The 17,560-nt window shown below is 45.3% G+C and overlaps 1 protein-coding gene across 3 annotated transcripts in view; it reads right to left on the bottom strand.

Annotated features, from left to right (window-relative positions):
* lpp (LIM domain containing preferred translocation partner in lipoma) overlaps positions 1-17,560 on the bottom strand; it is a 460,602-nt gene that overhangs the window by 210,225 nt on the left and 232,817 nt on the right. For all 3 annotated transcript variants that reach the window (XR_011667934.1, XM_071342291.1, XM_071342290.1), the window contains exons 5-7: positions 4,632-4,916; positions 3,941-4,097; positions 2,630-2,817 (exon numbers count right to left, since the gene is read on the bottom strand). Coding sequence is in view for 2 of the 3 variants with exons in the window: in XM_071342291.1 (XP_071198392.1) it covers positions 2,630-2,817; positions 3,941-4,097; positions 4,632-4,916 (630 nt within the window). In the remaining variant the exon portion in view is untranslated. The remainder of the gene's footprint in view (positions 1-2,629; positions 2,818-3,940; positions 4,098-4,631; positions 4,917-17,560) is intronic.

Raw genomic sequence — 17,560 nt, forward strand, 5'->3', positions numbered from 1 at the left:
GACAAAGGAGGGACACCCCAGTATTTCACCATACAGACAAAGGAGGGACACCCCAGTATTTCACCATACAGACAAAGGAGGGACACCCCAGTATTTCACCAAACAGACAAAGGAGGGACACCCCAGTATTTCACCAAACAGACAAAGGAGGGACACCCCAGTATTTCACCATACAGACAAAGGAGGGACACCCCAGTATTTCACCAAACAGACAAAGGAGGGACACCCCAGTATTTCACCAAACAGACAAAGGAGGGACACCCCAGTATTTCACCAAACAGACAAAGGAGGGACACCCCAGTATTTCACCATACAGACCAAGGAGGGACACCCCAGTATTTCACCATACAGACCAAGGAGGGACACCCCAGTATTTCACCATTATTTCACCATACAGACAAAGGAGGGACACCCCAGTATTTCACCATACAGACAAAGGAGGGACACCCCAGTATTTCACCATACAGACAAAGGAGGGACACCCCAGTATTTCACCATACAGACAAAGGAGGGACACCCCAGTATTTCACCAAACAGACAAAGGAGGGACACCCCAGTATTTCACCAAACAGACAAAGGAGGGACACCCCAGTATTTCACCAAACAGACCAAAGAGGGAAGCCCCAGCCAGTCGGTTTGGTAAAGATGATGGCACATTAACATGTACCACTACAAATATTTACATGTTGTTGGTAATTAAACAATTACAACTGAGAGGTGACAACAACTCCTGTTAACTAGTTAAACCATTATAACTCCTGTTAACTAGTTAAACCATTATAACTCCTGTTAACTAGTTAAACCATTATAACTCCTGTTAACTAGTTAAACCATTATATCTCCTGTTAACTAGTTAAACCATTATAACTCCTGTTAAACCAGTATAACTCCTGTTAACTAGTTAAACCATTATAACTCCTGTTAACTAGTTAAACTATTATAACTCCTGTTAACCAGTTAAACTATTATAACTCCTGTTAAACCAGTATAACTCCTGTTAACTAGTTAAACCAGTATAACTCCTGTTAACTAGTTAAACCAGTATACCTCCTGTTCGTCAGTTGATGAATTGTTTAGAGACCCCAGTAGTGAAAGTAGATGCAGTATATACTGTAAATATAAACATATATAAATAGCATTCCTTCATTTATGAGTAATGATGTGTTGGTAGAGCAAGACATTGTGGAACTTTGGATTTTGGACACTAGCCAAGCTAGAATACAACCATTTCTACAAGCCCTGGTGACATTCCACAAGCCCTGGTGACATTCTACAAGCCCTGGTGACATTCTACAAGCCCTGGTGACATTCTACAAGACCTGGTGACATTCTACAAGCCCTGGTGACATTCTACAAGCCCTGGTGACATTCTACAAGCCCTGGTGACATTCTACAAGCCCTGGTGACATTCTACAAGCCCTGGTGACATTCTACAAGCCCTGGTAACATTCTACAAGCCCTGGTGACATTCTACAAGCCCTGGTGACATTCTACAAGCCCTGGTAACATTCTACAAGCCCTGGTGACATTCTACAAGCCCTGGTGACATTCTACAACCCCTGGTGGCATTCTACAAGCCCTGGTGACATTCTACAAGCCCTGGTGACATTCTACAAGCCCTGGTGACATTCTACAAGCCCTGGTAACATTCTACAAGCCCTGGTGACATTCTACAAGCCCTGGTGACATTCTACAAGCCCTGGTAACATTCTACAAGCCCTGGTAACATTCTACAAGCTAGGTGTGTTGTGTTGTGTCCGTGTGTAGTTGTGCTGGGTCAGTGTGTAGTTGAGTCAGTGTGTAGTTGTGCTGGGTCAGTGTGTAGTTGTGCTGGGTCAGTGTGTAGTTGTGTCAGTGTGTAGTTGTGTTGTGTCAGTGTGTAGTTGTGTATGTGTGTAGTTGTGTTGTGTCAGTGTGTAGTTGTGTATGTGTGTAGTTGTGTAGGGTCAGTGTGTAGTTGTGTTGGGTCAGTGTGTAGTTGTGTTGGGTCAGTGTGTAGTTGTGTAGGGTCAGTGTGTAGTTGTGTTGGGTCAGTGTGTAGTTGTGTTGGGTCAGTGTGTAGTTGTGTTGGGTCAGTGTGTAGTTGTGTTGGGTCAGTGTGTAGTTGTGTTGGGTCAGTGTGTAGTTGTGTTGGGTCAGTGTGTAGTTGGGTTGTGTCAGTGTGTAGTTGTGTTGGGTCAGTGTGTAGTTGTGTAGGGTCAATGTGTAGTTGTGTAGGGTCAGTGTGTAGTTGTGTAGGGTCAGTGTGTAGTTGTGTAGGGTCAGTGTGTAGTTGTGTTGGGTCAGTGTGTAGTTGTGTAGGGTCAGTGTGTAGTTGTGTTGGGTCAGTGTGTAGTTGTGTTGGGTCAGTGTGTAGTTGTGTAGGGTCAGTGTGTAGTTGTGTTGGGTCAGTGTGTAGTTGTGTTGGGTCAGTGTGTAGTTGTGTTGGGTCAGTGTGTAGTTGTGTAGGGTCAGTGTGTAGTTGTGTTGGGTCAGTGTGTAGTTGTGTAGGGTCAGTGTGTAGTTGTGTTGGGTCAGTGTGTAGTTGTGTAGGGTCAGTGTGTAGTTGTGTTGGGTCAGTGTGTAGTTGTGTAGGGTCAGTGTGTAGTTGTGTTGGGTCAGTGTGTAGTTGTGTTGGGTCAGTCCTTACCTTCTGTGGGGCGAGGTGTGCAGGAGGAGCCAGGCTGGCAGGAGGGTCCGTGATGTAGGTCTTCTTAGGGACAGGTTGTGGGTAGCCCTGCTGGCTAGGAGCAGCAGCATAGCTCGGCTGGGGACTCCAGGTGTTTCCTGGTTCTCCCCCGTACCCTCCTGCTCCCGGGTAGGCGTGCTCTGGGTACCCTGCCACAAATGTACATTTATTCATTGTGCCTTTTTTTAACCAGGTAAGTCATTGAGAACATATTCTCTTTTACAATAATGACTTGTACATGATACAAAACGTATTGAAAAAAAAATACAATAATTACACGATAAAAATGGTTTCTACAGTCTTTGCTTTTGTTTTGTGTTAATAGTTCCTAACTGCATTTCAACGGGTTATCAAGTCATTGCACATGCCAAGGTACATGTTAGAATTGCAACCGGAGTGTGCTAATGTCGGGGTTAAATCAATTCCATCTCCCTGTTAATTCTTGGAATACAAATTCCAGGTCAGTGTTTAAATCTTGAAATACCACAGTGTGCCATCATATATTTATGTTTATTTATTTTCCCTTTTGTACTTTTACTATTTGCACATTGTTACATCCCCGTATATAGACATAATATGACATTTGAAATGTCCCCCTAATTATTAATATTTTGATATTTTTATTTGTATTAAAATTTATTTTTTTCATATTTTTTTTATTTTTTAATAATTTTTTAAAATAATTTTTTAAATTTAAATGTTTTATTTTTGATGTTCTTTGACTAGTAAACGAAAGGTTGCAAGATCGAATCCCCGAGCTGACAAGGTAAAAATCTGTCGTTCTGCCTCTGAACAAGGCAGTTAACCCACTGTTCCTAGACCATCATTGAAAATAAGAATTTGTTCTTAACTGACTTGCCTAGTTAAATAAAGGTTAAAAATACTGGATGCAGAGAAATAAAAATGGTATCCACAAAATGATATTCTGTTGCAGCTCGCGATATTCCCCCAAATAGTTTTCTAAAATAACTAACTGCCAAACATCTGCGGACCCCCTGCGGGACCACGGCCCCCAGTTTGAAAACCCCTGGGTCATGCTACTGTTCAGACAGCCTAGTTATACTGGACATATAGAACTAGATTAAATGATTAAAAACAAATCCATTAACTGGAAAATCTACAAACATTTCGTTTTTTTACAATTCCAATTCAATTCAAAATCAAACAGTCTAATTCCAATTCCATAACTTTAAGATTGTTAAAATAAAGAATTGGATTCAATCTAAATTCTCCACTTCATGAATTCAATAATTGAATGTGTAGGGTAGTCACCTTGAGGGGCGAAGCCTGGCTGGGGAGGCCCATAGGCGAAATCAGGGCCCCTGGGCTGGGCAGCCATGTACTGGACCGGGCTCCTGTTGGGCTGCTGGGCAAACTGCTGGGGGGGTCCAGGGGACTGGTGCTGGGGCCCGGGCTGGGCAGACCTCACCTGGGGGAAAAGAAGAAGATTACTCAAGAGTTTTGCCATTTTCCCCAACTTTTTCCCAACCTCTGTGAGAGACTCCGCTGAGCTTAAAGGGCTCTGTGAGACACTCAGCTGAGCTTAAAGGGCCCTGTGAGAAACACAGCTGAGCTTAAAGGGCCCTGTGAGAAACACAGCTGAGCTTAAAGGGCTCTGTGAGACACTCAGCTGAGCTTAAAGGGCCCTGTGAGACACACAGCTGAGCTTAAAGGGCCCTGTGAGAAACACAGCTGAGCTTAAAGGGCCCTGTGAGAAACACAGCTGAGCTTAAAGGGCCCTGTGAAAAACACAGCTGAGGTTAAAGGGCCCTGTGAGAAACACAGCTGAGCTTAAAGGGCCCTGTGAGAAACACAGCTGCAGTGCAGTGCCCAAGGATAAAATGGATTTGATAGCAATGACTCTAAATGATCTGTTTGTTATTGATCTTAAAGCAATGAGACAATAAATTGGGACAATAAAGACAGATAGATCGATTGATTCATTAAAATGATTGATTGACACCTGTACGTTGAAGGTGGGCTGGCTGGGGGTGGAGGCTGTGGCGTAGGAGGCTGGTACCGGCTGGGGGGCCATCTGGAACTGGGGCCTGGCCAGTACGGAGGCTGAGGAGGAGTTCTCCGCTTGGGGCCGGGGCAGTGTTCCGCCTGGGGCCCCGGCTTTGGGAGAGGACTTCTTGGTGGCCGTCAGAGGAGGCTGGGTGGGGATGACCATACGCTTGTACCCTGTCACCGGAGCGTTGGGACTGGTCAGAGTTCCAGAGTTGTAAGATGGAAGAGTTCCGGAGTTCTGTAAAATAGAATGAGTTTTAAATCAAATACCCGTTTCCTTTAATCCTCTGCAGAACACTGCGTGTGACTGCTGTAACTCTGTTCATCACACACTATATATAGGCAGTTACAAAATACAATATCTATCATAACATCACTGTCTATGCATATCTCCTGCATCACAAATGAAGTTCCCACGCAGAAGAAAAAATAAGTTATTCTTATCTTATCACCTTTTGAGGTTAAAGCCAGACTCAAGTCAAAAATAAAATATTACATTTTCAATTCTGATTTACACCTGAAAACAGTTCCATATACTTCAGTCATTTATCAGTACTGTGGTGAAGCCCTGTTAAATGCCTGGGCTGATGCTAGCAGCATCTGGACTCCTGAGGTATTTCCTGATATTATGGCTCACAGTAAAGTAACTACCCAGCCTGCTTCATCCACATCAATCTCCATACTAACTACCCAGCCTGCTTCCTCCATACCAATCTCCAGGCTAACTACCCAGCCTGCTTCCTCCATATCAATCTCCAGGCTAACTACCCAGCCTGCTTCCTCCATATCAATCTCCAGGCTAACTACCCAGCCTGCTTCCTCCATACCAATCTCCAGGCTAACTACCCAGCCTGCTTCCTCCATATCAATCTCCAGGCTAACTACCCAGCCTGCTTCCTCCATACCAATCTCCAGGCTAACTACCCAGCCTGCTTCCTCCATACCAATATACAGGCTAACTACCCAGCCTGCTTCCTCCATACCAATCTCCAGGCTAACTACCCAGCCTGCTTCCTCCATATCAATCTCCATACTAACTACCCAGCCTGCTTCCTCCATACCAATCTCCATACTAACTACCCAGCCTGCTTCCTCCATATCAATCTCCAGGCTAACTACCCAGCCTGCTTCCTCCATATCAATCTCCAGGCTAACTACCCAGCCTGCTTCCTCCATATCAATCTCCAGGCTAACTACCCAGCCTGCTTCCTCCATACCAATCTCCAGGCTAACTACCCAGCCTGCTTCCTCCATATCAATCTCCAGACTAACTACCCAGCCTGCTTCCTCCATATCAATCTCCAGGCTAACTACCCAGCCTGCTTCCTCCATATCAATCTCCAAACTAACTACCCAGCCTGCTTCCTCCATATCAATCTCCAGGCTAACTACCCAGCCTGCTTCCTCCATATCAATCTCCAGGCTATCTACCCAGCCTGCTTCCTCCATACCAATCTCCAGGCTAACTACCCAGCCTGCTTCCTCCATATCAATCTCCAGGCTAACTACCCAGCATGCTTCCTCCATATCAATCTCCAGGCTAACTACCCAGCCTGCTTCCTCCATACCAATCTCCAGGCTAACTACCCAGCCTGCTTCCTCCATACCAATATACAGGCTAACTACCCAGCCTGCTTGCTCCAAACCAATCTCCAGGCTAACTACCCAGCCTGCTTCCTCCATATCAATCTCCATACTAACTACCCAGCCTGCTTCCTCCATACCAATCTCCAGGCTAACTACCCAGCCTGCTTCCTCCATATCAATCTCCAGACTAACTACCCAGCCTGCTTCCTCCCCATCAATCTCCAGACTAACTACCCAGCCTGCTTCCTCCATATCAATCTCCAGGCTAACTACCCAGCCTGCTTCCTCCATATCAATCTCCATACTAACTACCCAGCCTGCTTCCTCCATATCAATCTCCAGGCTAACTACCCAGCCTGCTTCCTCCATACCAATCTCCAGGCTAACTACCCAGCCTGCTTCCTCCATACCAATATACAGGCTAACTACCCAGCCTGCTTCCTCCATACCAATATACATACTAATTACCCAGCCTGCTTCCTCCATACCAATCTCCATACTAACTACCCAGCCTGCTTCCTCCATATCAATCTCCAGACTAACTACCCAGCCTGCTTCCTCCCCATCAATCTCCAGACTAACTACCCAGCCTGCTTCCTCCATATCAATCTCCAGGCTAACTACCCAGCCTGCTTCCTCCATATCAATCTCCATACTAACTACCCAGCCTGCTTCCTCCATATCAATCTACATACTAATTACCCAGCCTGCTTCCTCCATACCAATCTCCATACTAACTACCCAGCCTGCTTCCTCCATATCAATCTCCAGACTAACTACCCAGCCTGCTTCCTCCCCATCACTATCCATACTAACTACCCAGCCTGCTTCCTCCATATCAATCTCCAGGCTAACTACCCAGCCTGCTTCCTCCATATCAATCTCCAGGCTAACTACCCAGCCTGCTTCCTCCATATCAATCTCCAGACTAACTACCCAGCCTGCTTCCTCCCCATCAATATCCATACTAACTACCCAGCCTGCTTCCTCCATATCAATCTCCAGACTAACTACCCATCCTGCTTCCTCCATACCAATATACAGGCTAACTACCCAGCCTGCTTCCTCCATATCAATCTCCAGACTAACTAGTTCTGACTCCCACACGGTATCCTATTTCCTAACTAGTGCCTATGAGATGAACTACTTAAGTAGTGCACCATGTAGGGAAAATGGTGTCATTTGGGACAGCAAAGGCCCTCACTATCCTGGCCCACCTCCTCCAGACATACACTAAGGGTAATAAAGCATGCTAGCAGGGAGGGGATAAATTGTTGGGTGGAGGACGCCATGACAGTACGTTGGCAGTGCTAGAGGAAAATGGTGCTGACTGTAGCTGGCTGGGGTGAGGACGGTGGTAAATCCTAGAGATTTGTTGTCCCAGTAATCCCTGGGAGGGACGAGGAAACAACTGAACTCTCGGTAACAGGAAACGAGTTCCTCAGTAGCTCAATGCTGAGCAATATCTCACAATCGACGTGTCCAATTTCTATGTTTTTGGGGTGACTTCTTTCCCCACACTGGGGATGTGTGTGTCAGATTCACAGTGTTTAATAGTCAATGGTTACAGGTGTGATTGCAGGGTTAACAGTGAACCTCTCAGGCTTGTGACACTGGTATGTTGTGGTTCAACGCCTCTCAGTTAGTGAATTAAAGATGTGTTGGATTGGTGATCCCAGGCCAGGACTGAGGACACTATGGGAAAACTACTGTCTCCAACCCCCACCAGGTGTCCCACCCTGTTTCACCTGTCTTGTTCTTGTCTCCACCCCCCACCAGGTGTCCCACCCTGTTTCCCCTGTCTTGTTCTTGTCTCCACCCCCCACCAGGTGTCCCACCCTGTTTCACCTGTCTTGTTCTTGTCACCACCCCCCACCAGGTGTCCCACCCTGATCTGTTTCACCTGTCTTGTTCTTGTCTCCACCCCCCACCAGGTGTCTCACCCTGTTTCACCTGTCTTGTTCTTGTCTCCACCCCCCACCAGGTGTCTCACCCTGTTTCACCTGTCTTGTTCTTGTCACCACCCCCCACCAGGTGTCCCACCCTGTTTCACCTGTCTTGTTCTTGTCTCCACCCCCCACCAGGTGTCCCACCCTGTTTCACCTGTCTTGTTCTTGTCTCCACCCCCCACCAGGTGTCTCACCCTGTTTCACCTGTCTTGTTCTTGTCTCCACCCCCCACCAGGTGTCCCACCCTGTTTCACCTGTCTTGTTCTTGTCTCCACCCCCCACCAGGTGTCTCACCCTGTTTCACCTGTCTTGTTCTTGTCTCCACCCCCCACCAGGTGTCCCACCCTGTTACACCTGTCTTGTTCTTGTCTCCACCCCCCACCAGGTGTCTCACCCTGTTTCACCTGTCTTGTTCTTGTCTCCACCCCCCACCAGGTGTCCCACCCAGTTTCACCTGTCGTGTTCTTGTCTCCACCCCCCACCAGGTGTCTCACCCTGTTTCACCTGTCGTGTTCTTGTCTCCACCCCCCACCTGGTGTCCCACTCTGTTTCACCTGTCTTGTTCATGTCTCCAACCCCCACCAGGTGTCCCACTCTGTTTCACCTGTCTTGTTCTTGTCTCCACCCCCACCAGGTGTCCCACTCTGTTTCACCTGTCTTGTTCTTGTCTCCACCCCCACCAGGTGTCCCACTCTGTTTCACCTGTCTTGTTCTTGTCTCCACCCCCCACCAGGTGTCTCACCCTGATCTTTTTCACCTGTCTTGTTCTTGTCTCCACCCCCCACCAGGTGTCTCACCCTGTTTCACCTGTCTTGTTCTTGTCTCCACCCCCCACCAGGTGTCTCACCCTGATCTGTTTCACCTGTCGTGTTCTTGTCTCCACCCCCCACCAGGTGTCTCACCCTGTTACACCTGTCTAGTTCTTGTCTCCACCCCCCACCAGGTGTCTCACCCTGTTACACCTGTCTTGTTCTTGTCTCCACCCCCCACCAGGTGTCCCACCCTGTTTCCCCTGTCTTGTTCTTGTCTCCACCCCCCACCAGGTGTCTCACCCTGTTTCACCTGTCTTGTTCTTGTCTCCACCCCCCACCAGGTGTCTCACCCTGATCTGTTTCACCTGTCTTGTTCTTGTCTCCACCCCCCACCAGGTGTCCCACCCTGATCTGTTTCACCTGTCTTGTTCTTGTCTCCACCCCCCACCAGGTGTCTCACCCTGATCTGTTTCACCTGTCTTGTTCTTGTCTCCACCCCCCACCAGGTGTCTCCTATATTCCCCTGTGTATTTATACCTGTATTTTCTGTTTGTTTGTTACCAGTTCGTCTTGTTTTGTACGGTCTTACCAGTGTGTTACTTGTTCTCAAGTTCTTGTTTTATAGTCTTCCCGGTTTTGACCTTTATGCCTGTCCTGTCCTGACCCTGAGCCCGCCTGCCGTACTGTCTCTGATTGACTCTGCCTTGGATTACGAACCTCTGACTGCCCTCGACCTGCCCTTTACCTGACCCTATGTTATAATAAATATTCTGAGAACCGAACCATCTGCATCTGGGTCATATCCTGAGTCGTGATAACATAGTGGACTACTTTTAACCAGGGCCCTGGTCATAGGTAGTGCACTATATTATAGGGAATAGTGTGCTACTGGGACAGAGCCTAGGTCAGTGGTTCCACACTGTACAGAGAATGTCTCAGCAGAACAGCTTGGTTCCACTCAGAGTGAATTCATTTCTACATTTTCTATGTTTTTGGGTGACCTTTTCCCACACAAGGTTTGATTTGGTTACCAAGACAGGATCATTAAATTAAAATAATGAGTGCAGTAAGTAATGAGTGCATGACATGTAAGATACAATGACTTACAGGTCATAAATGATACGTGTTTCACTACAGACGTGATGTTTCACTACACCAGTACAGACGTGATGTTTCACTATACCAGTACAGACGTGATGTTTCACTACACAAGTACAGACGTGATGTTTCACTACACCAGTACAGACGTGATGTTTCACTACACAAGTACAGACGTGATGTTGCACTACACCAGTACAGACGTGATGTTTCACTACACCAGTACAGACGTGATGTTTCACTACACAAGTACAGACGTGATGTTTCACTATACCACTACAGACGTGATGTTTCACTACACCAGTACAGACGTGATGTTTCACTACACCAGTACAGACGTGATGTTTCACTATACCACTACAGACGTGATGTTTCACTACACCAGTACAGACGTGATGTTTCACTACACCACTACAGACGTGATGTTTCACTATACCACTACAGACGTGATGTTTCACTATACCACTACAGACGTGATGTTTCACTATACCAATACAGACGTGATGTTTCACTATACCACTACAGACGTGATGTTTCACTACACCAGTACAGACGTGGTGTTTCACTATACCACTACAGACGTGATGTTTCACTACACCAGTACAGACGTGGTGTTTCACTATACCAGTACAGACGTGATGTTTCACTATACCAGTACAGACGTGATGTTTCACTATACCAGTACAGACGTGATGTTTCACTATACCACTACAGACGTGATGTTTCACTACACCACTACAGACGTGATGTTTCACTACACCAGTACAGACGTGATGTTTCACTACACCAGTACAGACGTGATGTTTCACTATACCAGTACAGACGTGATGTTTCACTACACCAGTACAGACGTGATGTTTCACTACACCAGTACAGACGTGATGTTTCACTATACCACTACAGACGTGATGTTTCACTATACCACTACAGACGTGATGTTTCACTACACCAGTACAGACGTGATGTTTCACTACACCAGTACAGACGTGATGTTTCACTATACCAGTACAGACGTGATGTTTTACTATACCAGTACAGACGTGATGTTTCACTACACCAGTACAGACGTGATGTTTTACTATACCAGTACAGACGTGATGTTTCACTACACCGGTACAGACGTGATGTTTCACTACACCGGTACAGACGTGATGTTTCACTACACCACTACAGACGTGATGTTTCAATACACCAGTACAGACGTGATGTTTCACTACACCAGTACAGACGTGATGTTTCACTACACCAGTACAGACGTGATGTTTCACTACACCACTACAGACGTAATGTTTCACTATACCAGTACAGACGTGATGTTTCACTACACCACTACAGACGTGATGTTTCACTACACCAGTACAGACGTGATGTTTCACTATACCAGTACAGACGTGATGTTTCACTACACCAGTACAGACGTGATGTTTCACTACACCAGTACAGACGTGATGTTTCACTATACCAGTACAGACGTGATGTTTCACTATACCACTACAGACGTGATGTTTCACTATACCAGTACAGACGTGATGTTTCACTACACAAGTACAGACGTGATGTTTCACTACACCAGTACAGACGTGATGTTTCACTACACCAGTACAGACGTAATGTTTCACTATACCAGTACAGACGTGATGTTTCACTATACCAGTACAGACGTGATGTTTCACTACACCAGTACAGACGTGATGTTTCACTACACCAGTACAGACGTGATGTTTCACTACACCACTACAGACGTGATGTTTCACTACACCAGTACAGACGTGATGTTTCACTACACCAGTACAGACGTGATGTTTCACTACACCAGTACAGACGTGATGTTTCACTATACCAGTACAGACGTGATGTTTCACTATACCAGTACAGACGTGATGTTTCACTATACCACTACAGACGTGATGTTTCACTACACCAGTACAGACGTGATGTTTCACTATACCAGTACAGACGTGATGTTTCACTACACCAGTACAGACGTGATGTTTCACTACACCAGTACAGACGTGATGTTTCACTACACCAGTACAGACGTGATGTTTCACTACACCAGTACAGACGTGATGTTTCACTACACCAGTACAGACGTGATGTTTCACTATACCAGTACAGACGTGATGTTTCACTACACCAGTACAGACGTGATGTTTCACTACACCAGTACAGACGTGATGTTTCACTACACAAGTACAGACGTGATGTTTCACTATACCAGTACAGACGTGATGTTTCACTACACCACTACAGACGTGATGTTTCACTACACCAGTACAGACGTGATGTTTCACTACACCAGTACAGACGTGATGTTTCACTATACCAGTACAGACGTGGTGTTTCACTACACCAGTACAGACGTGATGTTTCACTACACCACTACAGACGTGATGTTTCACTATACCAGTACAGACGTGATGTTTCACTACACCAGTACAGACGTGATGTTTCACTACACCAGTACAGACGTGATGTTTCACTATACCACTACAGACGTGATGTTTCACTATACCACTACAGACGTGATGTTTCACTATACCACTACAGACGTGATGTTTCACTACACCACTACAGACGTGATGTTTCACTACACCAGTACAGACGTGATGTTTCACTACACCAGTACAGACGTGATGTTTCACTATACCAGTACAGACGTGATGTTTTACTATACCAGTACAGACGTGATGTTTCACTACACCAGTACAGACGTGATGTTTTACTATACCAGTACAGACGTGATGTTTCACTACACCAGTACAGACGTGATGTTTCACTACACCAGTACAGACGTGATGTTTCACTACACCACTACAGACGTGATGTTTCAATACACCAGTACAGACGTGATGTTTCACTACACCAGTACAGACGTGATGTTTCACTACACCAGTACAGACGTGATGTTTCACTATACCAGTACAGACGTGATGTTTCACTATACCAGTACAGACGTGATGTTTCACTATACCACTACAGACGTGATGTTTCACTACACCAGTACAGACGTGATGTTTCACTATACCAGTACAGACGTGATGTTTCACTATACCAGTACAGACGTGATGTTTCACTACACCAGTACAGACGTGATGTTTCACTACACCAGTACAGACGTGATGTTTCACTACACCAGTACAGACGTGATGTTTCACTACACCAGTACAGACGTGATGTTTCACTACACCAGTACAGACGTGATGTTTCACTATACCAGTACAGACGTGATGTTTCACTACACCAGTACAGACGTGATGTTTCACTACACCAGTACAGACGTGATGTTTCACTACACAAGTACAGACGTGATGTTTCACTATACCAGTACAGACGTGATGTTTCACTACACCACTACAGACGTGATGTTTCACTACACCAGTACAGACGTGATGTTTCACTACACCAGTACAGACGTGATGTTTCACTATACCAGTACAGACGTGGTGTTTCACTACACCAGTACAGACGTGATGTTTCACTACACCACTACAGACGTGATATTTCACTATACCACTACAGACGTGATGTTTCACTACACCAGTACAGACGTGATGTTTCACTACACCAGTACAGACGTGATGTTTCACTATACCACTACAGACGTGATGTTTCACTACACCAGTACAGACGTGATGTTTCACTACACCACTACAGACGTGATGTTTCACTATACCACTACAGACGTGATGTTTCACTATACCACTACAGACGTGATGTTTCACTATACCACTACAGACGTGATGTTTCACTACACCAGTACAGACGTGGTGTTTCACTATACCACTACAGACGTGATGTTTCACTACACCAGTACAGACGTGATGTTTCACTACACCAGTACAGACGTGATGTTTCACTACACCAGTACAGACGTGATGTTTCACTATACCACTACAGACGTGATGTTTCACTATACCACTACAGACGTGATGTTTCACTACACCAGTACAGACGTGATGTTTCACTACACCAGTACAGACGTGATGTTTCACTATACCAGTACAGACGTGATGTTTTACTATACCAGTACAGACGTGATGTTTCACTACACCAGTACAGACGTGATGTTTTACTATACCAGTACAGACGTGATGTTTCACTACACCAGTATAGACGTGATGTTTCACTACACCAGTACAGACGTGATGTTTCACTATACCAGTACAGACGTGATGTTTCACTACACCAGTACAGACGTGATGTTTCACTACACCAGTACAGACGTGGTGTTTCACTACACCAGTACAGACGTGATGTTTCACTACACCAGTACAGACGTGATGTTTCACTATACCAGTACAGACGTGATGTTTCACTACACCAGTACAGACGTGATGTTTCACTACACCAGTACAGACGTGGTGTTTCACTACACCAGTACAGACGTGATGTTTCACTATACCACTACAGACGTGATGTTTCACTACACCACTACAGACGTGATGTTTCACTATACCAGTACAGACGTGATGTTTCACTATACCACTACAGACGTGATGTTTCACTACACCAGTACAGACGTGATGTTTCACTATACCACTACAGACGTGATGTTTCACTATACCACTACAGACGTGATGTTTCACTACACCAGTACAGACGTGATGTTTCACTATACCACTACAGACGTGATGTTTCACTACACCAGTACAGACGTGATGTTTCACTATACCAGTACAGACGTGATGTTTCACTACACCACTACAGACGTGATGTTTCACTTTACCAGTACAGACGTGATGTTTCACTATACCAGTACAGACGGGATGTTTCCCTACACCAGTACAGACGTGATGTGGTGTAATACAGTGCGTCCCGTCACACACAACTAAACCGTGTCATCTACAACCAGCCTTTATCGTATCGGTGTCAGACTGTCAGACGACCTAAAAAAGATCTGTCATTAACCTTGGCTGATCCTATTAGGGCTGGTGCCTTAAGGGTTGAAAAGGAATCAATTACTAAATGGTACCGGAGTGTAACATGTACTCTTACGTGCTTTATTAAAACTATACACAATGTTGGTCATGAAAATGGGGGGGGAAACGAGTATGTTATTAGATATGAACCTCGATGCTTTCAATAGCGGGTTCATATCTAATAACATACTCGTTTTTTTACCAATATCTTTCATTACCAATATTGTGTATAGTTTTAATAAAGCGCGTAAGAGTACATGTTGAATAACACTAGCGACAGTCTTTGTTCCTTGCACGGTTCCACGTTAAACACAGCGGAGGAATTCTTCAAGAACATTGTTGTGCCGATAATGAAGGACAAACTGACTTCATTACTAATATAACATGAACAATATGAAGCCACAACGCATCACGGATAAGAGACAGTAGGTTGGTGTCAGGTCTTCATGGAGTGAGATACATTTTTAACATGCGACAGTCTCCCAGCCCAACTCCAGATAATCTGTAGAGCGAAGGCCAAGCAGAGGAGAGGGGAGGAGAGGAGGGGGGAGAGGAGAAAAGAGGAGAGGAGAAGAGGGGAGAGGAGAGAAGAGAAGAAAGGAGAAAAGAGGAGAGAGGAGAAGAGGGGAGAGGAGAGAGGATGAGAGGTGGAGGAGAGAAGAGAGGAGAAGAGGGGAGAGGAGAGGAGGAGAGAGGGGAGGAGAGGAGGAGGTGAAGAGAGGAGGAGAAGAGAGGAGGAGAAGACAGGAGGAGAGAGGGGAGGAGAAGAAGAGGTGAAAAGAGTAGGAGAAGACAGAAGGAGAGAGGGGAGGAGAGGAGGAGAGAGGGGAGGAGAAGAGAGGAGGAGAAAAAGAGAAGAGAGAGGAGAGGAGGAGAGAAGAGAGGAGAGGAGAAGAGAGGATGAGGGGGGTGAGAGAAGAGAGGAGAGGAAGAGATGGGGGAGGTGAGAGGAGAGGAGAGGAGAGAGGAAAAGAGGAGGCGAGAATAGAGGAGAGGAGGAGGTGACAGGAGGAGAGAGGGGAGGAGAGGAGGAGGACCCCTAAAGGAACCAACCACATGAAAACACACCATGCTCTCAACCTGATTTCTGTTTCACTGATTAGTGCTAGTGATGTTTATTTAATAACGCGTCTGTCTGCAGATGTACGGAGAGAGAAAAAAAAGCCCTTCAGGAAGTGAAATTAGTCAATTTAAATGTTTCATGGTTTTTAAATACTCTAGATTATTAATTTATCTTTAAAGGCCTTAGAACCTAACATTGACTTAGCAGAGAACTGGAAAATGCAAATGGCAGACCTCAAAATAATTACATTGTCATGGTGAATGTTCCAGCACTTAGATTCAGAGAACAAATTAAATCGTTTTATGAGGTGATGAAACTGGGAACTGAATACAATCTGCAGAAAAAGAGTTTGTTCTCGAGTGGAAATGATTTACGTGTTATCTGAATGATGAGATACTTGTTAAATTACAGCGAGCGAGGTCACATGTTTTCAATGTCAAATCAAATCACATTTCATTTGGTCACATACACGTGTTTAGGAGATGTTAATGCGAGTGTAGCGAAATGCTTGTGCTTCTAGTTTCGACAGTGCAGCAATATCTAACAAATTCACAACATATACCCAATACACACAAATGTAAGTAAGGAATGGAATTAAGAATATATAAATACATGGAAAAGCAATGTCAGAACGGCATAGACTAAGATACAGTAGATAGTATAGAATACAATATATACATATGAGATGAGTAATACATAGACTAAGATACAGTAGATAGTATAGAATACAGTATATACATATGAGATGAGTAATACATAGACTAAGATACAGTAGATAGTATAGAATACAGTATATACATATGAGATGAGTAATGCAAGATATGTAAACATTATTAAAGTGACTAGTGTTCCATTTATTAAAATGGCCAATGATTTCAAGTCTGTGTATATAGGCCAGCAGCCTCTCTGAGTTAGTGATGGCTGTTTAACAGTCTGATGGCCTTGAGATAGAACCTGTTTTTCAGTCTCTCGGTCCCAGCTTTGATGCAACTGTATTGACCTCGCCTTCTGGATGATAGTGGAGTGAACAGACAGTGGCTTGGGTGGTTGTTGTCCTTGATAATCTTTTTGGCCTTCCTGTGACATCGGGTGGTGTAGGTGTCCTGTAGGGCAGGTAGTTTGCCCCCGGTGATGCGTTGTGCAGACCTCACTATCCTCTGGAAAGCTTTTGCGGTTGAGGGCGGTGCAGTTGCCGTACCAGGCGGTGATACAGTCCGAAAGGATGCTCTCAATTGTGCATCTGTAAAAGTTTGTGAGGGTTTTAGGTGAGAAGCCACATTTTCTTCAGCCTCCTGAGGTTGAAGAGGCTCTGTTGTGCTTTATTCACCACACTGTCTGTGTGGGTAGACCATTTCAGTTTGTCAGTGACTTGTACTCAAAACGTTCCACCTTCTCCACTGCTGTCCTGTTGATGTGGATAGGGGGGTGCTCCCTCTGCTGTTTCCCGAAGTCCACGATCATCTCCTTTGTTTTGTTGATGTTGAGTGTGAGGTTATTTTCCTGACACCACA

The sequence above is a fragment of the Salvelinus alpinus genome, chromosome 15 (assembly GCF_045679555.1).
Source record: "Salvelinus alpinus chromosome 15, SLU_Salpinus.1, whole genome shotgun sequence".
In the NCBI taxonomy this organism is placed as follows: domain Eukaryota; kingdom Metazoa; phylum Chordata; class Actinopteri; order Salmoniformes; family Salmonidae; genus Salvelinus; species Salvelinus alpinus.